This window comes from Chaetodon trifascialis, chromosome 7 (genome assembly GCF_039877785.1).
Source record: "Chaetodon trifascialis isolate fChaTrf1 chromosome 7, fChaTrf1.hap1, whole genome shotgun sequence".
Taxonomy (NCBI): Eukaryota; Metazoa; Chordata; class Actinopteri; order Chaetodontiformes; family Chaetodontidae; genus Chaetodon; species Chaetodon trifascialis.
Window position 1 is genome coordinate 10,510,498 of NC_092062.1, and position 27,711 is coordinate 10,538,208.

General features: G+C 44.8%; 1 protein-coding gene across 1 annotated transcript in view; it reads left to right on the forward strand.

The window, feature by feature from the left end:
• The window catches only part of LOC139333744 (nuclear factor of activated T-cells, cytoplasmic 1-like), a 55,884-nt gene that overhangs the window by 24,136 nt on the left and 4,037 nt on the right, over nt 1-27,711 (forward strand). Inside the window, exons 7-9 of the mRNA XM_070966373.1 lie at nt 4,797-4,852; nt 6,833-6,965; nt 13,372-14,016. Coding sequence (XP_070822474.1) covers nt 4,797-4,852; nt 6,833-6,965; nt 13,372-14,016 — 834 coding nt within the window. The remainder of the gene's footprint in view (nt 1-4,796; nt 4,853-6,832; nt 6,966-13,371; nt 14,017-27,711) is intronic.

Sequence of the window (27,711 nt, forward strand, 5' to 3'; positions counted from 1 at the left end):
GGCTTGCCCTGCTTTCCATGGATGGAATGAATGCTAGAGGCAGGGAAAATAGAGAGACAGACAGACAGACAGACAGACAGACAAACAGAAAGAGAGAGAGAGAGAGAGAACTGGGGAAAGCCTACACTCTGACTCAAAGGAGAGGTAAGGGAATTCCCTGGTGAGCTGGATAGTTTTTACATCTGGTGGGATTGGAGCGTTGCCTGGAGCTCGGCAGCACCACGCAGCTTGGGCTGCAGCTTCTCCACCTCTGCTTCAGGCTGGTCGAGCTCACAGCCAAGACTAAGACAATTGTGAGCTACAGTATAATCTGTAACATTAGGACAGGATAGTCCACAACAATACCCCTAGGCTATTACTCTTGTCATGTGGAAACTCCTCAGCAACAGGCTGAAATATTTGGGTCCTCATACCTTCATAATTCAAGGAACGCAGCCCTTACAGACTGTGATCTGAGTTCATTCAAAGGCTATTTATACTCCGTTAAACACTTCTACCTTGGGCAAGTCTAAACACCAGACAAATCGGTCGATGTATTATACTTCTAGCACTATGTCTAGACTGCCCTTTGGCTTTAGGCTAGGATAACCTCCATAATCTTGGCTCACAGTTTTGGCACTGTGGCAGTGTAAGGTCAACCTCCACCCCTGCTTCAGGCTAGAGATCAGAGGTGTATGAGTTATAGTATCCTGTCTAATTAAGATGCTATACCGCACCAAAATCAATGATTATGTATAATAATTGTAGTTCTTGGAGGAGCCCTCTAACACAGCTGTAAGGGCTTAGCCTCTCATGCTCCTTTGCCACCCTCCATAAAATGAATTATCTCTAAGGGTGTACCTATGGCAAATGAATGAGTAAAGAGTGAATCATACAGAGTTGAAAGGGAAGATGTCACTGCAGCCCATAATGAGGTTTGTTTTGTTTGCTTAGCCTGTGCTTTCAATGTGTTAACCAGCACGGACACAAAGTTAAACCATAGGCTCTTGCTTTAAGGTGACGCTTATGTGAAATAGAACTGAGAGTTTTCCTCTCACCCACAAAGCCTCCGGCTAGTTAAAATGTATTTCTTTTATGATGTCAACATTCATCAGCAACAGGCCAGTGCACCATGCTGGAACGCCTCTGCTTTGGGCACGTCTGCTCATCAAAGGAATCGGTTGGAGCTGATCACTATCAAAACAGAAAGATGTCTCGATTGTCCTCTGGCCTCCACCCTTTTTTCAGATGTGTAGAAACATGTTATAGCCAGATAAATGGTTCACATCAGACAGAGATATTTACTTCCACTGCCCATTGTGGGGCCATTCTCAAGGAATATCCCTCCATGTAATGAGAATACTGATACAATTTGATGAAACACTATTCACCATACATGCTGTTTGAAGTTCTGTCAGTAAGGGTCTCACTGCGACCCTCCATAGACTCTGATGTGGAGAGCAATGTCTTCCTTGCGAACACAAACAGGCTTATTATACAATTGTAAAAGTCTGGATGATCTTCCAACCATCCCTCTCAGTCTTTAGATCATTTTCAGACACAGTGCCACACAGCTGGAGTCTTGAGAAAAGGATCAAATCTGACTGTCATCCTCCTCAGACTGCGCCTAGAGGTCAAGTCAGCTCACGCTTTGCCTGTTAAACACCAAGAATAACTCACTTTCTCACAATAAAACTATCATAAATCTACCCTCAGGTCATAATTTATACAGAAGCGTCTCACTCTGAAGCAGACTCACCTTTCTCCAATTTCACCAGTCCTCAGATTGGCAGGGGTCAGGTGCTTCAGGGAGGAAAGCAGCTGCACCTCTGCGATCAGTCAAGGGGGAAACCCTTTTGGCCTTTTGGCTTTGCTCCTCATTGGACAACAAGGTAATTGCTGAGAAAATATGTGTAAAAAGCATTTTCAGCCCAGGCAGGCACAGCAGAGTGGTATTAAAATGGAAAGTAACCTTGACGTATATAAACAGGAAGGAGAGAAAAATACTCCTGAAAACCATCTCTGGAAAAGAGACATAGCTGCAAAATATGTCTGGGTTGTTTCACAAGACAACCTCCGCAATTAAGCATGTGAATCATATTTTCCATTCTCCAAAATACTGAATGAACTCTCTTTGGTCAGTGGAAGTTGTTGTGCACTACACAACACTTTATTGAAGGAAGAGTCACATCTGGAAAGCCAAAACGTGGAAGGTCAGTGTGAGGACAAAGATGTCTCTACTCAGCTATCTGTGGCTTAGTTAAAAAAAGTCTAATCAGGAATGTGCTAGATATAAAACCCAATGAATGTTATAAATATATAGTTGGTATCTGCAGTGGTTGTTTGCCTTTTGATGATCACCAACAAGAGCGTAGTGGACGACATAGTCTCTGCATCATCATTAACCAAATAATGACAAATGAGAGGCTTTGTTTGTGTGAGATTTACTATAAGAGCAACACTGTTGCCGCGTTGTCGTGTTCACAACATTATGTGCTGTCAAGAATTGAAGTAGAGATGACTCCAAGAAGCCTCACCCTACTTGTGCTCTAATTGCCTGATGAATGAGCGTGTTGTCCTGGTCGTCTGTGTCAGTATTAGCCTTTGTTGATCCCATTTGCACAAGTGAGTCATGTAGAGCAATAGACAGATGTTGGTTTACCTTCAAGCTGAAAGAATAATTGTGTGTTTCTATTTGTCTGTGTGCTTGCATGCGTCCATTCATTGCTCTATTTAAATATGACTGGATGATACCAAGACTTCTCCAGGCGAACCTATTGTTTCATGCCCCCCGACCATTCAAGTTGAAGGCCAGAGCAAAGGTAGAGGATACTGTGGCTGTTCGTGTGCATGTGTCTGCATCTGCGTGTGCATTATGCGTGGGTGGAGGCTGCGTGAAGGAGGAGGTGTTGTCGGGAACAGAAGCATTTTGCAGATGTTGCAGGGAAGAAGGAGTGAATGGAAAGTTCTGTGGTTATCAGTCGTACAGCACTCTCTGACTCGCAAAGGTATGCCACATGTGGCCCCTGTCCCAATTCACTCTCAGTTTTAGGTTTGCTAAGCCTGTTGGAGTAATCATTAAAAAGTTTGGTGTGACAAAGTGACTGAGGAAAGGTGAGAGAAAAGATGAAGAGGAAGGTAGGAAGAGGAAAGGAAGGAGAAAAGCTTGAAAAACATGTTTACTAGTGGAGGTTGGGGTTGACGTCGTAGTCTAAGGTTTCCCTCTTGGAGTGTCTCCCAGAGCGGAGGCGGGTGAGATTCCCTCTTGGTTCCCCGAGACGTAACATGAGGAACGCTCATCTCTGTTTGTCTCTGTCTCTCTCCCTTTCTCTGACCTTCCCCCTGTCTGTGCTCACTCTAATTGCCCTTCCATACTCTTAGCCACTTCACAGCATTACGTGTGCCTCATTCTTTTGAGCATCTCAATCGCCTGCCACATGCACAGTATCATAGCTGCGCCCTGTGGCAGTGCTTGCGTACCAGCCTCCTTCTATTCGCCGCTCATCCACATCATCTCTATTACAGCCAGGCCCATTTCTCCATATGCAACTCTTATTTCCACCAGTTCAAATAGAAAATCCTTATCTGATCTGTCCACCGTCTGTTTTTCTCTTTCTCTCAGTTTTAATATGGCCATTTTGGAAAGAGATATCTACTGATGTTCACTCTCTGAATAATAAAGCTGACCACCCGCCCCCACTACCACAGCTCACCAATAATAAGCCAACCGTGACTGGGATGCTTTATTCTTTCGCTCTCTGCATGATGTGAAAAACATAATGCTTTGGGAAAAAAATAAGGATTTCACATCTTCCAGAGCTGCTCAACTTCTGCTATCAGTTATTTGGAAACTGACTCTGATTATCTTATCTGATGGCTTCCTGTCCCAGAAGCAAAGCACAGTGTTTGTACTGCTGTATCCATAAAGGCACAGCTACCACCTTCCCCTGCTAACATACAGTAGCAGTGCCACAGTGCCCATGCTATTCCCTCGCATGGTGTGCCACTGACACAAAGGCTGTTCTGTGTCACTTCTATTTCTGACAGCCCTAATGAGTCATCGGTTTTGAAAAAAAGAAAAAAAGTGGCACTGTGGTTGGTGCTGATTGCCCTAGCAGAGCCCAGAGCGTCTGCTTGCTAAGGTGTGGCATGAAATCACAGAGAAAACCTAAAGAATGTGAGCTGAGCTTCTGCAGACTCCCAGCAGCTGCAGTAGCTCACGGGCCTTTTATTGCATGGCAGCAAGGGAAACCTCCTTACCACAACAAGATGGAGATGAGAAGAAAAGAGAACAAACAAACGCTGCTTTTTTATAGTTTCACAGAGCAGGGTTCAGAATAGAGAAAGGGAGAAAAAAAAAAGTATCTAATTAAGGTTTAAGGAAGGCACAAAAGAACTTAATGGAGATGAATAAAATACGGTCGGAGCTGAAGATTAAACAAACTTGGATCTGTCACTGATCTGACCTACTGTAAGGCTGCATTTATAGCTTAACTTCATGATATATTTTTTGGATTAATTGTATAAAATATCATAAAATTGTGAGAAATACTCCTCATAATGCTCTAAAACTTCAAATAATATTTTTCCTTTGTTTTGTTTAGCATTTTTTAGGCCAGAACCTAAAGGCTCTCACTTTTCAAAGCCTTCACTAATGCTTGGCTGTTTTGCTTGGATAACAACGGAGAATGTGTTCATAATAATAATAATATCCTAATCCATCCAGCCACCCTCCGTTTAAAGCCCGTCTTGTTTGTATACTAATGCAGTTCATAATGAGCCGTACTAAACATTGTATTTTATTCTTTTGTCAATAGATGGGCATCATCTGTGGGAGACAGAAGCCAAAGTTGACAAGAACTCTGTCAAATCTGTAAGTGCACCTCGCCAACATGACGCACTGGAAATGCTCCTGCTGTCTTCAGTCCCACCCTCCCTTGACACTTTCTCCTTTCCTCTCGCTGTCTCCTCCTCATCTGTCCCCTATAATGATGTAACCTTTGCTAAGACGTTGCGATTTGCAACATAGACAATGATGATTAGTCCATGCAATCCTGAATGGAATTTTCACAAAATCTCTGTACCCGCACGGAGTAAACAGGGGCATATTGTCATATTGTTTTTGCATCTCAAATATGCACGCACACACACACGCACACACACACACACACACAGATTACACAATGGAAGTATAAACACACATACACTCGTGCACTCACACCACAGCCCTCCCAGCATAGCCAGACATTTAGTTCACAGCAGAGTGTTATGGTGTGGTGAATTGGACTTCAACACCTCGCCTGTGCCGGGATCATGCAGCCAAGAGTGGATTACACCCCTGTTCTTACCTGCTGCTTTTTATGAGAGCCGTAATGAGAAAATACTGACGCTCAGTCACACGTTCGGATTGTGTTAATATAAAATGGAGCGAAAGCAATCGTCAAGAGAGCGAAGCAAACGTTGTTCGTGTCACAGAAAGCTAGTTGTGCTCTGGAGTTAATTAAGATTTCACTGAGGTTCGTCAGATCTGCTTTCAGTGTGGAGAGTCAAGTATGGGATCTGTGAAAACCTGTTTGCTTGTGCCTGATGACAGTATGTTTTGAATTGCTGATGCCTTTCATCAGCGGTGTCTCATCCTCCCCGCACTTCCCCCTTTTTTGTGTAAACTAACCAAGGCAATTTACACTTGCACAGGGTCTGAAATAAGCCATGCGCATGTAAATGCTGCAACTTGAGGGTGTTTTTGTCCTTGTTATTGCTGTTATTTCACTCAGGTAAATGACTTGGTTGCATCAGGAGGGTAAATATGGACTCTGATGTCTAATTGGCCTGTAGGGCTGGCTGATGTGCTATGGCTGGAGTCCCACATGCTGGAAAATTAGCGGGCGTGCAAGGCTCGGCTGGGGGCGGCGGTGTGGGGAGGTGAGGTCGATGAAAGACAAGTACAGCAGTGTGTTTATTTGTAGATCTAACAAACAAGTAAGGGGAGACAGCAAGAGAGTGCTGGCCTTCTTCTTATGTCAGTTGCCTCCAGACTACTTTAAATTGCTCCAGCCGGCCTGGCTGACTGTGTTTTTATTGCCATCCAGAGCGTGCTAACTTTCATTGGTTAGGACAGAGAGGGAAAGCCATGTGCACACACAGACTTGACACACTCAGCCACCTGCAGGTTTTCTTTGTCGTCATCTGGAGGGCAGACCAGGGCTGAGGACGCAGACCCCTCACCTTCAGCCCCCCACCCTACGGCTCCCTCCATCCACAGTGATGACCAACGAAAACCTGTTTCCTGTCAGAGTTTCCCCATTCTGGTCTGCTCAGGCCCCTGCGAGACTGACAGCCATCACAGGAATTAGACACAAACGCTCAGACAAACTCTGAAAATGTTCCCTTGTCAGAAGGAAAGCACTCAAAGTTCACATCCGTCCAGACTTGCAGAGGTCTGGCATGGGGGGGAGGGCAACATGCAAGCCTCTCCACAGGGAGGCATGGCTGTGCAAACAAATAAGCCAGCTACCTCCCTCCTCTCGCACTGTACGGAGACACAGCTAAAGCCCTGGGGTTTTCCTTAGAGACAAACACTGGCACTGGACCAGCCTTGTGGGCTCCACTACTGCACCTACACAGTCCAGACAAGCTCAATTAGACCCGTTCCCAGTCCAGCCCCTTGGAATCAGTATGCTCAATGCAGGCCAGCTGCAACATAAACATAGCTATTGATTGATATGCTGCAGGAAGTCATACTACACAGTTACATTTGGTGAGGGACATGAAATCAGATGTGTAAATACAACTATTTTTGATGGCCTTCTATCAGAAATGTGGAATATCTTATTGTATCTTATTTGTATTGTAGAGCGCTATTGTTGTGGAGATCCCACCCTACAGGAACCAGAGAATATCCAGCCCGGTGCAGGTTAACTTCTACGTCTGCAACGGCAAGAGGAAGAGGAGCCAGTACCAGCGCTTCACCTACCTGCCTCCTAATGGTAATCATCATAAATGCATCACACATCTCCCACCTTTTTACTGCCGGTGACATTAACGTGTATGCTTTTGACAAGCTGCATACTCTGCAAACCGCTCTCATTTACTGCAGCCGTCAACATGCCATGTGAAATTTGTGGGCAGTTTTTGGTCTGTCGTTAGGCCTGGCACCACTTGGCCGCAGCCTGTGAGCGAGAGCAGAAGATGTGAGGTGTGTTTATTCTGTAGTGAGACCGCGTTCCCCAGCGATGAGGTGTACCTGCTGAGTGACAGAGCCTCCGAGCACTGTTGATGTAGAGAAGTCAATCCCCTGGTGACCTGACTTTCATACCCCACCTCACACAATGCCCTCCTGCTTCACCAACACACCAACGAATGCACACACACACACACACACACACACACACACACACACACACACACACACACACACGCATCCACCAGGTAGTGCTTTGCCCTGTCATTCATGTAGCAACCTGAAAACCCAGGAATACCAATCTGTGTGTTCATCATGTGTCCCTGGCCTCAGTGTTTAGAGATGGCTTTCAAGGTGGAATTTGAAGAATGTATTGCTGAGAGTTTAGAGAAGAGTTCAGCCTCAAAATGACATTGTGAGCTATTGACTTTTCACAGTGGCCACAGGTGAAATATCAGCTTTGGTATCACTTTCAACCATATGGCTAGAATGCTGTTATTTTATCTTTATGTAGCCAGAGAAAGTTGACTGAGCATGTTTGCTCACTAAACAATGCTTCCTTTTTTCAAAGCCAAAGTCCGTTGAGTTGCTTTACTGAATCAGGTGGGAATTTTGTAACTTTTGTAAGGTACTAAACAACTTTTCCACCACCTGAACAATAGCTGATGAAGGCAGGTTTCGTGATGCTCCACTGCCACAGATTTCCTCACACATTGTCCCAGCTTGCGAAGGGATTTCCACCAGCAACCCCTCATTTACAAGACCCACCTCCCTCTCATGATAACCAGTGAAATCCATTAGATCAAAAGGCTGGTATCTTGTTTTCATCGATTATGTCTAATGTATCTAATGCGGCTGGGTTAGTATACTTTGTGTTGTGAGTCTACAGCTGTTAATAAGATGTGACATTTAGATTATCAGCAGATGTATTTATGGCCACAGGAGATACAAGTGATTGGGATTTTGGATGAGGCTCTGAGAGAAAGTAGAGCAGGACCCTATTTGGAGATGCCTGATTATATGATGAACGAGTGCTTTATGGGTAACTGGACCAGTGTGGGGCAGACAAACTGTGGCCATATATAGCATATCCATTTCAATATGTTGTACTTCCACAGAGAAAGAGAGATAATGAGACAGAGGCTTCTCAGCCTCCACTATGCATCTCTAAGTCAGTTTCCTGAGCATAAACACGGCTCTAATTAAAAGATGACTTGTTGTGTTCTCTCTTTTGCTGCCAAGTAAACCACAAGTACAGTGTAGACCACACAAGCAGGGCCAATGTCTGCTCAAAGGAGCATAATTAAGTAACAAGTGTTAAAGTCAAAGAGGCCATAAATCACAAGCTATTGAGTTCCATTTTGAGATTTCCCACACTTTGAAGACACACATTAAAACTTACAACACGGCACCTTCATAGAAACAAATATTTAATGTTTAAATCAAAGAAGTAATCCACAGTACAGAGGCGTCATATTACAATATCATATCTGGGTCTGTACAGTCATAAGCAGAGCTGCATCTTGCTATACATGAAAGCTGTATTATAATCTAATGTATAATCACAGAGTTTGACTAATTGGAAAATACAGAGGCAGTGGTGAAAATTTATGTTTTTGATGTCTTATTCATGATGCTAGCTGGCCAAGTGACTAATCAGTGCCCACTGACTGAAAAGCATTCATAAAGAACACGTATAGAGGTTATAATCAGTGTAAACAGACCCTCTGTGGCAATGATGATTGTAATACATTCATGGTTTCAATACAGCAACAAAGAATGAGGAAATCCAGGCGCTGTTTGCTTTTGAGGGTTTCAGTGTGTGTGTCAACACTGAGAGAAACAACCAACACTGTGGCCAGGTACTCGGGGTGGGCTGGGGAGGAGGACACACACACACACACAGACAAATACACACAAGCTGTTGTCAACACTTTTTTGCTTGCTTGTATGAAAAGACTCTTCCGGCCTGCTGTCCCACTTCAAGCACGGTTGTGGTCACTGACGTTGTTTAGAGAGAACATTTCTTTCACACTCTGGTGTCTGCTCATCTATAAAAAGGCAAACCCAACCCTGAAAATAGCCTGACTTGTTTGAAACAGCGGAAGGATGAAGCAAACACTCTCTGGGACACAGATGCTAGTGAAAACCACTTTTATTTTCCATTCAAGTCACGTGACCGTCTTGTTATTCTTTCATGCTGATGCAAATGCGGTTGGCACCTACTGTGGCTGAACACCTAAGCCTGCAGTTGAAGAACTAAAGAGAACAGAAAAAAGAAGTTTCACTATGCTGTATGTGCCCCTCAGCTCCAATCAGACATATCATTTCAATAGAGACTGTATTGTTTCAGACAGATTTTTATCTTCTCTCAGCCTCGTCCTGCATCCAACGTGAAATTATAACATTATCTGATGCAGTCTGTGGTGAAATCATAGCTGCTCTCACTCTTACCAGCTGACAGATAAAGATAAGCCTCAGTGATGTGAGTGGATGGCTGCTGCAGACCATTTAAAACAGGAATTCAAGCCATTCAGAAACATCCCCCTTGAGATTTGTCATTAGCACTGTGGAGTATGGCAGAGAGCACGCAGGTCAGCTGTTTTCACGAGCAAAGCAATCGTTCAGTTGGCCTCCAGAACTCGAGTCTTTCCACAAACAGAAAGGCTGATTTTAAAGAATGTGTTAGAGTTAAATGCATAAATTGTATGCAACAGTTAAACCAATTATGCCAATTTTTTTGCTGCTCATGAGTTTCTGAATATCAGGTAAAGCTGCCTCTTCTGGGTGAAGAATTGATGTGGAGATGAACCATCAGCAGCGTTTGCGGCGTCTCGTCATGCCAAAGTGCTGTCTGTGATGTTGAGATGTACATACGGTACAAATGTCTTTGTCTGGCTCCTGGAATAAACCTCCCTTTTCCGAGCTCCCTTCCAATCATTCTTGCGTGAGTAAGGGTCGTGACGTGTTGCTCTTCAAATAAGAAACAGTTTTCACCAACCACATTAAACAACAAATGCCAAAAAAGTGCTGGCAGTGACCAGAGCTGGAGCGAAGAACTTCTCGGAACCCCTTTATTTTTACAGGCCGTTTGGAGATTCCTCTGTAATATCAAGTTCTATTCTTAACGCAAACGGGTGCCGACTCCCCCCCTCCGCATTGGTTTGTGGTTGGAGTTGGAGAGGGGAAAGTCAGAAACATGTTCTGTGACACAGAGGAAAAGTTGATGAACCACACATTGTTCTTTTTTTTTGTAAATATTTGCACAGTCATGTTTTTCCCGAAAATTGGACAAAGACTGAGCTGTTTCTGTCATGTCTACAGCTTTGGGCTTTGTAAGACTCACCTACAGTACACCAAGGCCCACAATACACTGGGTGACCAGATTGCCTACACAGTGGGACATGGTGCACCAGGTACCTTTGAGTTAATGAACTACCACCTGCTCCATGTTAAATGTCACTGGAGATTCATGCCGCTAGAACAAGATGAGTTCAGCATTTCTGCAACAACACTATCCCTGATTTTTTCGCAGCGGCGTGATAATGTCATATCCCAGCCAAAAAGCATCATAAATGAAAATGGGAACCTTTATTGTCCCCAAATCCGCTTTGAGAGGGCCTCCTCTGGACGATAATTTACTAATCCACATAAGCCATGTTTGCTTGTCCTTCCTAATCAAGTACACTGATAGAGGCGCAGACAGCACACATCTACGTCTCGACTCCCATTCTCCTCAGAGGAAACGAGCGCTCAATAAAATACCCAGATCAGGCCTGATCAGTTTAATACGAGCAGAGGGGAAACTGCCAGAGATGGAGAGAAAACCATGTGCAGAACATCAACTGTCTGTGGGCCATAACCCACAGGTTGGGAGGAAATAAAAGCCAGCTGAAGTTGGGACTCGCCTGGTGAATCTGTTTTCTCAGCGCACATGCAAAGAGGAAAGGAGACGCACAGATGGATCAATCTGGAGGGAGACCACTGTTTGTATCTGAAGCAGAGGAGGGAGGAGCTGGGGAAAAAAATGTTTGAAACTTTAAAGAAAGGCCATTAGTCCAGCATGATTTGATTTCCTGTTTCGCCAGTCTTGCTCATAGTCAGAAGGCATACAGGAAAATGTTGACAAATGACCTCACTGGGAATGAAAACCTTAAGCTGCAATGAACCCAACTCCTCTTTCAAAAATACACCTGTCCCTTCCAGCTGGATTCCAAAGTGTGGCTGCAAAGGACAACAGCATCCCCTCCCTTCTGAGCTACTGCTGATCCACCCTGTTTCTTTAAATGAAACTCTCATGTTAGTTACAGTCACAGGGTGGAAATCTTGTGACTTAGGTTTGTTTAATCTTAAGAAGGGCATCCAGATAAAGCCACAATCACAAACATTTAGACAGTTTGCGATTTTCATTGCTCTGCTTCTCTTCCATATAAATTAACAGCCATGAGTTTGCTTTGTTTGCACATTTCAAACTTAATTTCTTACTTCCTTTGGAATATTTCAAGAGCCTCAAAACCATGACATCCTTTAGAAATAATACTAATAATATTGTCTCTCATTTAGCTGTACTTAAGTCAGGTCCATCAAGCTTTATTATAAAGGATTTATTTACAGGACTTTGAATGTGATTTCAAACAGCAAAAGGTCAAAATATGTTCCAACTCACAGATCCAGTTCTTAAATTGAAGCCAAAATGTAAAAATGATCAAATCAGATAATAACAGTGGCACCTTGCCACCCGTTCACACTGAAGAGAAGGCATCAAAGAGGAAGAGAATGACTGAGGGAAGAGACTGTGGATTTAGTGTGTTTGATGCCTTGTTATTCCCCAGTCTATGGAGAGGACGCCCTCACCTTATGATGCTCCCCGAGCCACCAGGTCTGCTCCCTGGGCTCTGAAAGCAGACAAGGCTGACGTAAATGTGCTCCCTGCTCTGCGTTATCACCACATCACAGCTCAGCACCCCAGAGGCTCCAGCCGTAATTCGTGTCTTTTCAAATCCAAGTCCCACCAAATAATAAGACGCTGAAAAACAGCTTGTCTTTCGTATGACACCTAGCGCTTCATTCACTTCATTTGCCCCCTCTGCTTTTACTCTCTGTCAAAGGTTCTATTGTATACAAACGCAAACACAAAGTTGAGACAGACATCTTATTCATAATGACATCTGCACGCCTCTGAGTAAATGTCACTTGGAGCAAGTTCAGCCAAAAACTCTTAATGGTTGGCATCAAACGCTCACCACACCCATTAACACATTTTAACAATGTGTAGAAATAGAAACAGTGTGCCCATTGTGACTCAGAAGTCTTTGCTATGCATCTGGGTATCTTAACACTGCCCTATTAGTTCTCTGCTGGCACAGTCTGTGCATGTGTACTTACATAATAACTCACCAGTGAGCTTTTTAATGTGGCCTCCATCTCTCAACCCAGGCCATATAGCTCTGTTTCGAATTTTTTAATTAATAAAAAGTTGTTTTCAATAAGTGAACTGGAAGCATGTGAGACCTGTCAGTCAGAACTAATCAGGAAACAGTGCAGACCGTCTGTGCTGGATTAGAAATTAGCAGGGAGGAGGCAAGATGATCAAGTGGGGTCACTGCACTCTCCTGCATTAGCTGAGGCCTGAAGCTCCTGAAACCACAGGCACAGCTCCACAGCCTCTTAAGGAGCTCAGGCGGCCTAATCAAAATCAAATCATCTCCCTTTCCTCCCCCTCTCTCCCTCTATCTTTTGGTCCTGAGAGAAACAATTACTGCTACAGTGTGGAGAAAACCGAGGGGTCCCGGGCTTCTTGAGCAGCAGCAACAGCAGAAGCCCAGTGCTTTAAAGTAGTCTTTTATTGGATATCAGAGCTGGAGGAGAGTCCAAAGAAAATAGGTCTTATTCATGATTAGAGCCAGCTGTGGCTTTCCACACTGATGACTCATCCATTTTTCTTTCCCCCCTATTCTTTTGCTTTTTTTCACGGTGTGGTAAAGAGGGGTGGCGGTTGGGAGGCGTGAGGGTTTCTCTGTTAGAGAGCTCAGCCAAGTTGACACCAAGCCCATATCCACTGGTGGTTGTTTGTTTGGATAATGGAGGGTATCGTGGCCGCAATTGTGCCTGCTCACTGCTTTACTCAGTCTCACTCGTGCACTCACTGCGCCACGTGGATTCCCTGCACGTTTTTTAATATCTCCACCTTTCTTTCTACTTTTTTCCCCCAGTGCCGATTATAAAGACAGAACCCAGTGATGAATATGATTCTCTGGGGACTGCAAGACTGCCCATGCATTCAAAGCCCTATTACAGCCAGCCCAGGCTGACTCCCATCATGCCTGTAGCCGATCCTGATGCCTGCCTGGTTGGTGGCTACCCTTCCTGCCCACCTCGCCATGCTGCCATTCCATCGACGTCCCCCAGCTCCAGCCCCACGCTGCATGACCTATCCCCAGTCGCATACAGCAAGTGCCTCCCCAACAGCCCCAGCCATGCAGCGCCACCAGGCCCCCTGGTACCCTCCGTCCAGGAGACCCCTGGCTGCCCCAGCCTCGCCCACCCAGCATCGCCAGACCACAGCTCTTCTCTAGGGTTGCTCCATTCCCAGGGCAGCCCTAACCACCTCAACAGCCCCGGGCCCCATGTTTACCACCCTATCTATGCCAACAGCAGTCCCTCATCCTCCCCGGTATCGCACCCTTCCACTCCCGGTGGGACTGCGGAGAGCCCGTTCGTTCAGGCCTACAGCCCCAGTCAGGCTCAGGCAGCAGCCAACTCACCCAGCCTGTTACCTGAGGATGCCAGTCCCCCTTCAATGGCCATCACCGTCAAACAGGAGCCCCAGGAACTGGACCAGATGTACCTAGATGATGGTGAGTTACAAGAAGCAAGGTGTACATACACTGTCTGCAAGTTTCCATTTGATAATCTTTGGAATAATGAGAGCTGTTTTTCTAGATGAAAGCGTCTCTTTATGAGCTCTCGGTCATGCCAAAAGTGGCTGTTTACATAGCACATTTCATTTATTTAACACCTTTTGCTTATCTGCAAGCTCGCACACATAGCCACACCCTGCCACACCTCTCAGTATTTCCTGATGAAATTGTGGCGGCAGATTTGCGTCAGGTTTGTGTAATTTTAGACTTGGCTGATTTATTTGCCTTTGGCACAACGTGCCGTCCGGCTTATGTTGTCCAAGTGGCTGCTTTACTTTAAAACAGGGGATTGCCTTGATGGGATTTTGAAACAATCTGTCAAAACATCAGAGCGCGGAGGTCAGCCGGGGTGCAGCAGAACAAAAACAGTGGCACACGCGTAGCGAACCAAACTGTTGACACAACGACTAATGAAGGAAGCAAAACAATGGGTAGGGGTTTCCTGAACCGAGCCATTTTTCCCCCCATCTTTCTGGGAGGGATGCTGGGAGGCAGGAGGCGAGGCTTTGTTTTCCCGTCTTTTCCCCATGGAGTCGACACCATGCGGCTGTCGTCATCAGGGGAGGCTGTAGGGTCACTGGTCTCCCTCTGGCAATGAAAAAGTCACACCCAAGGGACCATATGGCCGAGTTTATTGCCTCCCGTGTCCATCCCACATTATGTCTTTCAGGTCACCAACCTGTTATCTGTGTTATCAGAGGCTCCACGTGTTGTTTTTCTGTATATTCATAGAACACATCAATGGCATTGTGCCAGGTTTAAATGTTGAAGCCTCCATTAGGATGCGGGGGGAAGACAACTCCACGTTGAACTCAGGAATATTACCCTTCCTGTGCACCTTTTGTTCAGTGAACCAATGTAGTGTGTGTGTGTGCGTGCATGTCAATGCATGTGTGTGTGTGTGTGTGTGTGTGTGTGTGTGTGTGTGTGTGTGTGTGTGTGTGTGTGTGCACACTTCACTCAACAGCTCTGGGAGTAGAGGGGTGATAGGCATGAGGGGACCAAGGGAGTTGTGCTGTGGAACTGTAATTGAGTTGAAATGCAGTTGTCAGCATATCTGTCAGTCCTGATGAGTCCCATTAGTCCTCACCTCATAAACAGACAATACAGAGACAGGAGGGATGTCTGCCTGTTATCAGCTACATATATAAACTGATTTCCAACTTTTTCATTTCCTCTTTCTTTTCTTTTCTCTGAGCATTGCCGGATGCTCTGGAAATCTAATTGGAAGCAAAACTACTCATTTGAAATTCTTTCGGACTGTTTTTAATAGTTATGGCAGGCAGAAGCTTTCATTTCAGCATTAATTGAATAAAGTGAAACTCTAGCTTTAGTTTGCATTTTGTAATAGGGTTGGCAAGGGGTCCTTTTACACCAACAGCATGACGATATACCAAATGTACATAACAGCGCTAAGGTGAAATCATGTAACCTTGTTTCTCTTCCCCACTACTCCATCCACTGTCACTTTAGCAGGCTCAGTCTTCCTCCGACCTGGTGCCAAATGTATTCAGGCAGTGATTACAGTTGCATTAGGGACGCGCTGGAATGTGTATTGATTGACCAAGGACACTGAGGCAGCCCCTTGAAAAACCTCAATATGCAGCGCTTGTGCATCACCTAACGTCTGTGCAAGCATCTGTGGTGAACTCCTGGAGTCCCTGTAAGTGTGTGGTGGTAACAGCATACTCCAAAGGCATCTACTGCTCCCAGGCCCGGCCCTATCCCAAACCCCTCAAATGAGCCCTAAGCTCAAATAAATAAGATCGGAAGGCAGCTCACAGGACGTCCCGCTCGCCGTCCACACGCATTACCACTGTATGTTAGTGAGCTGAGCGCTCCATTAGAGAGGGAAGACAAGCGGATGACCTCACCACAGCAGCAGTGATTTAACGCCAGCCATGTAGAGTAGCGTTCCTCCCCAGCAATTGGGGGCCGGTGATTTGGAGTCTGCAGGAGCACACTTGATCTTCCCCAAGAGTGGAGCACCTCCCACGCTTGAACGCTGAGGCCTCCGGCTCTCATCAGCCAGAGGAAATGTGTCTCGCTGGTCAGGCCCAAATTTTACGCAGCCCCTGAGAAATCACTCAACTTATCAACGGTGAGCTACTGTACCGCGAGGAGCTTGGTTAGTATGGAGGGAGTCTGAGATGTAAACCCCCCTGACTGCCATACGCAGTCTCCATTGTAATCTGCTAAACTCTTCCCTCTGCTGTGATTGAAGCTTACTAACTACAGCGCAAGACATGAGGCGGCGATTCTGGTGTCTGCAACAAGGTTTTATAGGAAGAATCCAGTTGGCAGTCAGATCTACATCGGAGCAGACATTTTCACTCTGTGGCTCGTCGGCTCTCACCTGCTTCAGTCTCACTTATCATCCTAGAGCGAAGCAGTAGATCAGCATGGTTTAGAGAATGGAAGCGTGAAGAGGATGAAAACAGCTCGTGCAGCTGGACGACTCTGCCTCGTTGCATTGTTGACTCACCATCGTAAACAACGCATGGTGGGGCTCACATAAAACCAAAATTTGCAGACATTTCGTACTTACTCACAGCCCGCTATCTGTACTTTACAAGGCACATGACTGTGAGAAAAACGCCAGTCAAATGACATCAGTGTGGATAACAATAGAACTGATGAAAAAAGTCTGCAGCATTTACGGTAGCCTTGTTAGCCCCACTAATTAGGCCAAAAAAAGAAATGCTAAATGATGGCCTGCTTTGTCACACGTCTGAAGGAGCAGTTTTGGTGACATCATACCTCCTCTTGTCTCAAACTACCGCTGACACACATGTCCATCTATGCACACGCACACTTTTGATCTCAGCCTTTTTTTAATGTGGGAAAATGCAGCTCACATTGCTTATTGCAAATCCTTCACTTTGACCCCTATTCCTGGTGTTTATAGGTATTTTGGTGTGGCTGTGCGGCCTGTGTGTGTGCGTACAGCAGAGTTTGTGTGCTGGCTGGGCTAGACGTTTGTTCCTGTGAGGCTGCTGCCGTGTGTCCTGTCTCATTAGCTGCTGCTGTGATGGGTGATATCATGAAATGCAGCTGAATGCAGCACCCAGTAAAGGAACTAGTGCTAATCAGAGGCCCAGATTTCTACCAGCTGCCTCTCTGGGAAACAGAGGGCCCTTATTCCCCAAAATAAGAAAAACACAGAGTGCAACGCAGCCGCTGCCGATTTCTGACATTTGACATATGTGCTCTGATTGCCTCATCTTACAGGGTAGTTTTCCTTGTGATTGTTTCCTCCTCAATTCTAAGTTTGTGCATTTGAAACTACTAGGCTTGTTTTCTCAAACTGGAAACAGAATTGTTGTCGGTGCTCCTTTCCTGCCACCCTCCCTCCGGCAACAAAAAAGGCATTCTAACCTTCCTGAGGATCTCCATCCACGACCAAAGCTTCTGAAGGCAACTCAAGGCTTTCCTCATGGAAACTTTTACACATCCTGGCAAGTTGCCCAGACCCCAGGACTCCGCAAAACCCCTAATGATGATTGAGAGCGCGTCCACACCGCACTGAAAACATGCTGAGTCGCTAACATTGGAGTGCCGCCGCAAGGCTGGTTCTCGGATTGAGGGGGGGCAGAAGAGAGAGGATTTTTGGGGGTGGGGGGTGGGGTGGGGGGGGGGGTTGTTCATTAAAGTGGAGGTTGAAGTGTCTAATGGGACTCACTAAAGCAGGAGAAGCTCCTGTATGTTTAGACAGTATGTGTTTGGGTGTGTGTGTACAGTATGTGTGTGTGTGTGTCTCTTTTAGTCAGCGGGATGTGGAAGCGCTGTAAGAGCCAGTGACAGCCTGTGCTTTCACAACACTCCACCTCTGACCCGCTGGCCTTTTGGGAGCAGGTCAAGCTCCAGCTAATAGCACACAGAAAGAAAGGCTGTCTTGTGGTTAAGTGGAACACTAAGAGACGAGTCGCCTTCGAGACATCGTGATATTGATGGGTGCAAGAAGGTGGAAGGTGATGGCTTTTTTATTATTCATGACAACAAAGAGGATGTGGATTTCTCACTGTTGTTGTCACTGGTGCCTTCTCACATTAGAAATCCTGTTTTCCTGGCAGCTCTTGACATGCTGGGGTATAAGTCAAAGTATGGTCTTGCTGGAGAAGTTTTATAGTCATAGGAAAAATTAATAGGCGGTTGCACTCTATGATTGGCCTTTTAGAGTCATTGAGCCTAAGCTATGGATCAACATCTGCACTTTTGGGATCAACAATAGATCCAATGATTCAATTTCTTCTCATTTGGATCAAAAATCATTACTTTACAGTGCAAACAGACCTCACAGAGTGCTTGATGGGGCGTGCTCAGTAGCAAACGTGAAGATGTATATTGATCTGGTTGTGGTGGAACTTGGGTACGATATTAATCGAACAATTAGCTTATAAAGTTTTGCTAAAAGACACAAACTTATTGCTTGATCTTATAAAGTTGTTAATCGCTGTGATATTTCCTTGGAAAAGAGGAGCATAGCCAAAATCGGTGATATAAAAAAGGAAATCTTTATACCCTGTAAAAGTTGGAAACTTGAAGTCACTCTTGTAAAGCAGATGGCAGTCTGCTTAAACACGTTTGTTTGCAATATAAAGCATGGAAGTTTCAACGGAAGTACAGAAATGGAACCCAGAGGATCTCGTGGTGTCTTCACAACAGAACACGTACACCACCTATGCAGTTGAGTGGAAGTCCTCTGGATTACCTAAGCACTCTCTGTTTCTTCTTACCTCTCTTTTATCTCTGTCCCATTGACTGAAAATAAGAGCCTTTAGGTTCCTGGTTGTGATCAGGTTTTTTTTTTTTTTCAACACATTATGAAACCCACTCAATTACAGATCCTATTGTCCAAGATTGCTTGCAGTTTAGCAAATGATTGGGTCTAAGTGGTTACATATGACAGTGGCTTTGGGGTCACTGTATTAGTGCTTTGATTTTAAGCTCTTTGTAAAACCATTGGGAATATTATTAGTTTTGATAAATGCAGCAAGATGAATCTGTAAGAATTCAATCCATTCATTACCGCAGCACGCTGGCTTTTATGCGTGCGTGTGAGAGCCAGAGGATCTGGTCTGGTTTCAGTTGCTCTGTCATAATATCCACAGTCACTGAGAAGGAATGTGTCTGCTGAAAAACTGCAGCTAAATTATCTAAACAAATTGGGTTTCTTTTGTGTCTGGGATCTGATACGCGAACACATTTAGATGAGAGATCTAAGTGGGTTTAGTGTTTATTTTGCCCGAATGTCAGAAATGTGCGATGCAGATTTGCTACTGCGAAGATTTGCGTCTTATTTTCTTTCATTATTCCAAGCTGTGTAAAAAGTGGACACACTGTGTGGACTCTGTGTGGAAGTGAATTACTTGGCATCAATAGTAAAACGGACGTCACAAGGTACAAGCACAAGTTTGAGCCTATTCACTATTATAGCTACGTATATTCCCTCAGTTCATCATACGTCATGCATTTCTTAGTTTCTCCTGACACAGCGGTTTAGAGGCTCGGTTTATGTGGCTCACATTCTGAGGTTTAGGAAACACGCGTTGAAAAGCCGCCGAGCCACACGGATCACAGCGGGTCAGGACTCAGACAGGGCCTGTGGCTTGGCTGCAGTCTTCCTGTGTACATCTGTGATCATGGAGCTACCACCTCACGCCAGACACTCTCATTACTGAATCATAATATGACAAATGTCAGTGTGGTTGACTGCTCTGACAGGATGATCTGAGAGAGTCTCTTTCTCCCACAAGTCATTATCTTGGCCTTGCTGAAGGTTGTGTTGAAGCTGTGATATAAGCAGCCTCCAAGGCCTTATCTATTTTTTTTTTTTTTTTTTTATTTAAAGCAGAATTTTCACTGTGTCTGCATCAGCTTTTCAAAAGGCATGTTGGTTTGTCTGTAATCCCCACAAACATCACACCACCACTGCCATACTTACCATAAAACACTGATATTGATGTAAACAACACAAAAGCTGCACAGCTCCAGAAACCATAAATTTGCCTTGAATCTATGATATTTCCTGCTGGCGCTGAAACTATGAGCACATGGAAAACTCATCCAGTCCAGGAACACACTAAACACACAAACAAGCACAATTGATTCGCAGAAAGACAGACACATTTTCATTTTTTGATTCTCTAGGGTCACAATCAGCTTCTGGACAGCATCCCCGAAGCTTGTGTGGTTTCTTGCTCAAGGATACACAAGTAGTCACAGACAGCTGAATGAGGGCCAAAGATGAGCTCCTCCATTCGGACACAGTAACCACACTTACATGATACTTGCCTCAAGACATTGCAGTGTTTTTGGTTGGTATTTAGGGGATGTAAATACCTGCGGCATCAGTAAACAGGAGCAGGTCTCCATCCCTGACCACTTAATAACAGCTCCCCATCTGAAATTTGTTAGCTCAGTGAAATAGTATCCTGTAGCGACGGATGTCAACAGAGAAGTCTGATCCAGGCTGGAGGGGATGGGGAAAGCCGTTGGGTTTTGCAACTCTTGGCAGAGTTTGCCGTCTCCACTGTGTTCAGATACCTCAGAAAGAAGACGGTGGAAGAGATGGTGATAGAGAGCAAACTAGAGAGAGACTGGAGAGAGAGGAGGAGGAGGGAGCATGGATGTGGAATCTGTCACTTGACTCTGAACCAAATGCACACGTCCCCTGTTTTAGTTTTACAGGCAGGTTAACGTAAACTGCAACTGTCAAAATAATTTGTCTGAAACGATTAGAATCACGTCACGCTCAATTCATCTCTTCTGGGCCTAAAAATGGAGGGACATAGATGTAGTTTTGTGTGTTGTGAGATTCTGGGGTCAGGACATCTCATCATGTCCTTACATCCAGGAATATTCAGCGAGCATGAGAAGAAGCAGGTCAGCCATAGAAATAAAGGAGACACTGACACAGACAGACAGACGAAGAGAAAGAGGGGAAAATCTGAGGTGGAAGAAAGTAGCGTGCAATCTTGGTGATTTTCCCTGGCAGCTTCTCCCACTGCCCCTGTTCTTCACACACACACATACACACACACACGCACACACACACACACACACACACACACACACACATACACACACACACACACACACACACACACACACACACACACACACACACACACACACACACACACACACACAGTACGTGCTCCTTTCACAGCTAAAACTGTTAAAACCAAAACACTAAAAGTCAAAGAAAGACAAACACTGCCGAAGTTAAAGATCACATTTTCTTCCTCTCCCACCAGTGGCCGCTCGCAGTGCAGAGACTTACCAAGCAGTGGGTGAATGGGTTTACTTCAGGGGAGGGAATGATCATAACCACTGAACTGTAAGTGTCCTACTGTTGACATGTGACCCATGGCAGTTATAAACCTCAACGGGTCCCCTGACTCTCCTGATTGTACTCAGCTGAGCTCAGTTCCTCTCAAAACAACATGCTAACAAATAGGGAAATCCTTTCACGCTCAGTAAGCCTTTATTGCTGTGCGAAGCATTGAGAGATTAAACGATGAAAGGCCGCTGCGGCGCTACACAAACCTCAGAATTAAGGTCTTTAGCTCCAGAAAGGTCAAGGTGCTTTGAACTAATTGCTGTGCTGCGTTTAGCACCGACATATCCCAGCTTTCAAATGTTATGTACCTTCAAATTAAATCAAGGGAACACTTCATTTTAACCACCCCCCACACACTCCCTGTTTTGCATTTCTAGGCACTATATAAAAACAGAATAAACTGTTACTAACACACTTTAATATAGTGGTATAAATGAAAATAAGGACGTTTTTAGTGCTTATTAATGTATTTGTCAACCACAAAAAGTTCCTCCACTGACACAATAGACTTCACAACATATATACAAAACTATTTATGTATGATGTTTATCAGTGACATATAAACCACATACATTAGGGTTGGCTTTCTAATGAGGCCCTTTATAATGTATTTATATGTTGTAATGTTGTTGTGATATTACTATTATTACTAATGCTTCATAGATAATGTATAAAGCATTAATAACATTAGCTTTTAAGATGTGAAAAAGCCTTCTGCTTGGTACTCATTAATAGCTTATAAGCGATCAAAAAAGCATTTGAACATCATTCATTAGCCATTGATTTAATAATATAATGACATTAAAATGACAACAAATCACAAAGTGGCACCATTGCTTTTATGTCCTGTTTCCGTGCTTCTCAAATCCATTGGACCTTCTAGAACTTGAAGACAAGACAGTTCTTTCTGCTCATGTTGTAAATCAGCCACCTGAAATCTGCAGCGAGCTCGAGTTGGAAAGCCCGGCTCCCAAACACAGTGTGAGTGAAAATGTCACGTACATTATAATTAAATCGCTTAGATTTACTGCATCATAGAGTAAAGTAGCACGCTCTTGTTTCTGTTAAGGTCTTTAAGTGGCAGGTTCACTCCCTCTGTCCCAGCAACTGTTAAATCTGTGTGATTTGAAGCAGCACGAACAGAAGCAGGTGAAAATGCGGGGCTATGATTTACAGGTGACAGCGAAAGTCTCTGTCTCACTTACTATCTCTGACACATGAAAATTACACCGTCTCCAGATGGATGAAAGTTTGCCTGTCTATGAAAATCAAAGCGAGGTCGATGGTGTTGGAAAGGAGATAAGTGGAACATTTGGCAAGCCTACGTGAATAAGTCCACGATGTGCCCCGAGCTGACCTCCCCCTCGGTCTCTTTGAATCCCTGCAGGCGTTGAGGGTTTAAAGTTGTAGGGCAACTCTCAGGGTCAGCAGGCAGAGTGTTAATCAGATCACACACTGCTTCAATACAGAGTCAGATCACTAGAGCTCAGCAGGATGTTGAAAAGAGAGAGGCCATGTTCTTGTGTGCAGCAGGAGCTTTTTCAGATTGAGTTACCTTCAGTATAGTGTTCACAGCCTTTTCTGTGACTTCAGGATGGAGCCTGCAGAAGCCCTCTGCCCAGCTCACTGAGATGCTGGATCAGTGGAAATGTTACTTTCAACAGAGCATGCTTTCCAAAGCTGTAAAACAAGCCATAAGAGACTAAGAGTGCCAGTTTGAGCACGAGGACTGGAGTGTCCAGTGTGCTGCAGTTCTTCTTCTCAGAAAGAAAGCCATGCTAGCGTCCCCTTGAGGCCTCTCTGCTCCTCACGGGTTAACCGAACGCCATGATGTGCAGATACGCACTAACAAGCAGACGTTCACCTTGAAAAATAGGAAAGAGCCTCTCTGAGCCATCTATTTGTGATGGATAGTGAACAATAAAGCTTGCACTGAGGTAACCCTTTTTGGACCCAGAGAACACAGATTCTCTATGTATAAATAAAAGAAAACAATTCTGACATCCCACATAACAACTGACAGGCGACAGGTGATTTAAAGAAGCGCAATACAAATGGAGTCATAAATCGTATTATACGCAGGTGCACAGCCAAATTCTCACTCAGACGGCTGCGACCTACTGAAGCATGATTGCTTCAATATGCTCCGATTTTTTTTCACTCTGTGCCATTTTCAAAATCTCGAGCCGTCTGCATCAGCGTCCACAGGAGCAGACGTTTCTAATTCTGAATCAGTCACAAGGAGTTTATCAGATGGCTGAGTTATTTTACCATAAACCCATTGGTAATGAGCCATGCAAAGAGTTTAATCTGTCTCCTTTCATATCTCAATCACAAAGATGTGTGTGTTGCACTCAGTTTGGTGGATTTTCAGGCCTGGGTGTTTGCTTTATGCGGTTCTGCTTCACTGCTTGTGTGAAACTGAGCTTTTGATTTCTCACAGTCTTGAGTTATCCGTGCGCACTTGATGTCAGCAGCTCTTAAGCTTCCTACTTTTATGTTTGCTTTTGATAAACACTTTGTGTTGTGGTGTTCTTCCACTGCAGCTAAATAAATAGTTCACAACTCAACACAATCAAACTGAACTGTGTAATCAAAATAACTAAAAGCACCATTTTCCTGCTCAGCACTTGAGCATCTGCACTTCCTTTGTTGACAGCGTCTGTCAAGCAAACAGTGTGGGCATTGCTGTGGCATCCTTTTCTTTTAATGTTGAAAAACTATATACTCTATGTTCATGTGCACTTATGGTGGTTAGTGTACTAGATCAGTGGTTCCCAGTCTCAGGTTCTGGACCCCCTAAAGCAGGGGTGGGCAAACTGTTCCACAAAGGGCCGCTGTGGCTGCAGGTCTTCTTTCCAACCAAGCAGCAGCACACCAGACTTGACTCATTCAATCAATTGATCTCAGTCTTCAGACATTACTGATATCAATGCACATGAATCTTTCTTAACAAAATGTATATTCAGAACTACTAAAGCTACAACAATATATTTTTTATTTTGTTATTGTCTGCAATGTGGTCTGAACTGACGAAGTCAGTGATGAGGGCACAGGAGAACAGCTCCAACCATGTAAACACCTCCCCCTCATCCTCCCAGGAGGCCGACCTCGAGTGAGCACACCCGCGGCCTCCTGGGCCCGGGAGGAAATGAGAGGAGGAGGAGGAGGAGGAGGAGGAGGAGGAGGAGGAGGAGAGGGAAGTGGCAGGCTCGCAAAGAGAGACAGAGTGAGGTGCGATAGGGAGAGGCACAGCACACCATGCAAGATCAAAGACAAAGGTTATGCACCGCTGCAGCCAAAATAAGCACATCAGTGGTGGAGCTTTGAGTAAAAGTTGTTGTCTTTAGATTTCTAATTTGGGATACTGCTGTTTTATTGTTCTCAAGCCTGGATCACAGCATTTCTGGTTAATTTGCCCATTTCCATGTGATTTTGATCTGGACTAGGGAGACACCTAAATTCTCCCGGGTCAGGTCATTTGCTTTGGCAACATGTCAGATTCAGCTGACTGCAGACAGCCATAAAGCATGTCCTCTGAAGAATGAGACACATCAGAGACTCACAGGTGGAGAACAGAGCCCAGCTCCACTTTGTCTCTCCACATGAGGCACAGAGAGTATGCCATCGTTATTTCTCAGGGCTGCTCCAGCTCTCTTTTCCAACTGAGCCTGGAGCCCTTGTCTAAAAACAGCAGCAGACATATTGATTGTAAATCTCTTCAGTGACATCAGAGCACTTACTGTTTACACTCCGTACTTTATTTCTTATTTTCTCTTCAGCTCTCCAAAGGAGGGATTGTATCACTCCTCTTGTGGCATCCCAGCTCCGGCCCCCTATACGTGCTGTTGAATCAAAGTTTAGAATCTTGCCTCCGGTTTCAACACACACACACACACACACACACACACACACACACACACACACACACACACACACACACACACACACACACACACACACACACACACAGTTTTTATCAGTCCCATAGTTCCTCTGTGGTCTGTCTGTCCCACCTCTTTCTTCTTCTTTCTTTTTCTCACTCATCACTCTTCAAACTCACTTTCCATGAAGTCAAAGGCATACATTTGGTTTTAGAAGTGTTATTTGCTTGATTGATTAATGAATTAATCAATCAAGCAAATGACACATTATGCTAAGATTGGTAACTTTTGCATAATGTAACAAAAACTAGAAATGTAAATGTATTGTAGTGATAAACAACTCTTCAGTTTGACATCATTTTATGACAAAATTACCTTTAATTTGACATATAGATTACATTTATTTTTAACAGTAACAATATTTTATCTGCCCTGCGTTCTGCCTGCAGGTATTAATTTCAGGCAGCATACTGTCCAAGCAACATCCAGCAGTAAGAGAGGGCAGCCTGTATGCTGCCTGAGAGGCAAAACCCAGGGTAAATAAAAACCCACAAAATAATCTCAGCGCCACTTGCTGCTGCTCATTAAGGTTGTTGCTTCGTGCACAGTAATAATTCTCAAATGAGTGTCAACATTTTTATCTACTACTACAGTAAGAACAAATCTGAGTGAGGGGGACATGCCCCCCTCAAACCCCCAGCAGAAATCATGCTCTAAGTGCCAATCAGAACTTCAGCGGCATCATTGTTCACCTTCGCAGTGTGAGGAGCTGATTGGCCGTGGCCCATGGCACAGCAGTGCTTTCACAGTACCACGCAGCAGCTGCAGGGCAGTTGTAAAACCTCAGCTCTCGGGGTAAACTCAGCTTTGTTTTAAAACAAACGCTCGATCTGCAGCACTTTCTCTCTTCTTCTTCTTCTTTTTTTCCTCTATCTCCTCTGTCAGTTGTGGAGACTGAGTGGTTCCACATGGGAAAGCCCAGGGCTTCACACATCAGCCTAGCTGTGGGGATGAAATATGCTGTCTGTACATATCATCACATCATTAGGCCCAAAGGGATCCCTGCGATGGATTAGAAGCTGTCTACCTGCGAGGCTTGGATGAATTTATGAAGCACTTTATCATGATGAAGCATTAGTGGAACACTTTGTCTCTTTCCATTTGTGTTTATCTGTGGGAATAATGATTGTGTCTCTCTCCATTTCGCTCATTCTCCTTCAGTCTCTCCATCTTTATTTCTCTCAGTGTGTCATTGATGTGTGTGTTCTGACCTTTGACCCCTCCCTATTTTTGACGCTGCTAGTTATCAACACAAGATAAGTGACGTTGTCTGAGCCTCTCCGTCCAGCCATTTGAGATGTGTGTGGGAGGCAGCAAATTGTCCATTAAGTGTTTCTGCTGAGGCCGAGGGAAGATTTGATATAGTGGGGAAACAAAAGTAATATGTACCAGGAAATTCAATTGTCTCTCTCCAGCAAGTTTGGGCTTTAGTTTGGCTTCCCCACCAAATCAATTTCACATGAGAGCAGTTCAGATGAGGTTTAACTCTGAGTCTGTCTTGCAGCCAGTCTCCTTTTGCTCTCTGTGAGCGCCTGCACAGATTTGATGCCAGTGTTTATCTGTGTTTATACAAAGGAGCTTGTATGACTCAGACTTACTTCCTCAAATGCTGTTGAGAGTCTGAGTGGCACAATAGAAGGAAACTACCTCTTCTTTCTCACAAACCCGATGTGCTACTACAGGAGGTACAAGGAAGCGTAGGAAACACCCCCCCTTTGCTACAGCGTGAAGGTCCGTGACCCTAACACAGCTGCAGTTTATTCATGTAGTGAAAGTGAAGGTGCCCCCCGGTCCTTTGGCATCAAGAGACTCCAAGTGAGAACAGAAGTCCCTTGCAGGAAGCCTCTGTTAGTTCAGAGGTTGTGTTTTGGATAGTCAGCTGAGGGAAGCCAGGGGAGGGTGAAGTCACTCTCTGACAGGTCATTGCCAGTCAGGCCTGATTTGGTCGAGGGCGATCGTGTTACGAGGGCAGGAACCTCCGACTGGCTCTCGATCCTTGAGGCTCTACGCTTCACCACGCCATCGGGCATCCTCTGTTCTCTGAGGAAGCCCGGCTGTTATCGAACCCCAATGCACAGTGCTCTCGTCTAACAATGCTAACTAAATCACCAGTTCAGGTCAGGTTCACGCTGAACTCTCAGAGTAGCCAAATGGAGTCATCACGCCCAGGCTTGGATTACTGAATAAAAAAAACTGCAGCACCGTATTTACATCATCAACCAGTCAAAAACAACCAGCTATTTCCAGTTTGTAAGCTTGTTGGAATAAATGTCTTATCATAGAAATCACAGCATACCTTATTCGCTTAGATTGGCGCCTGGTTGGTTTTTGCAAAGATTCCTC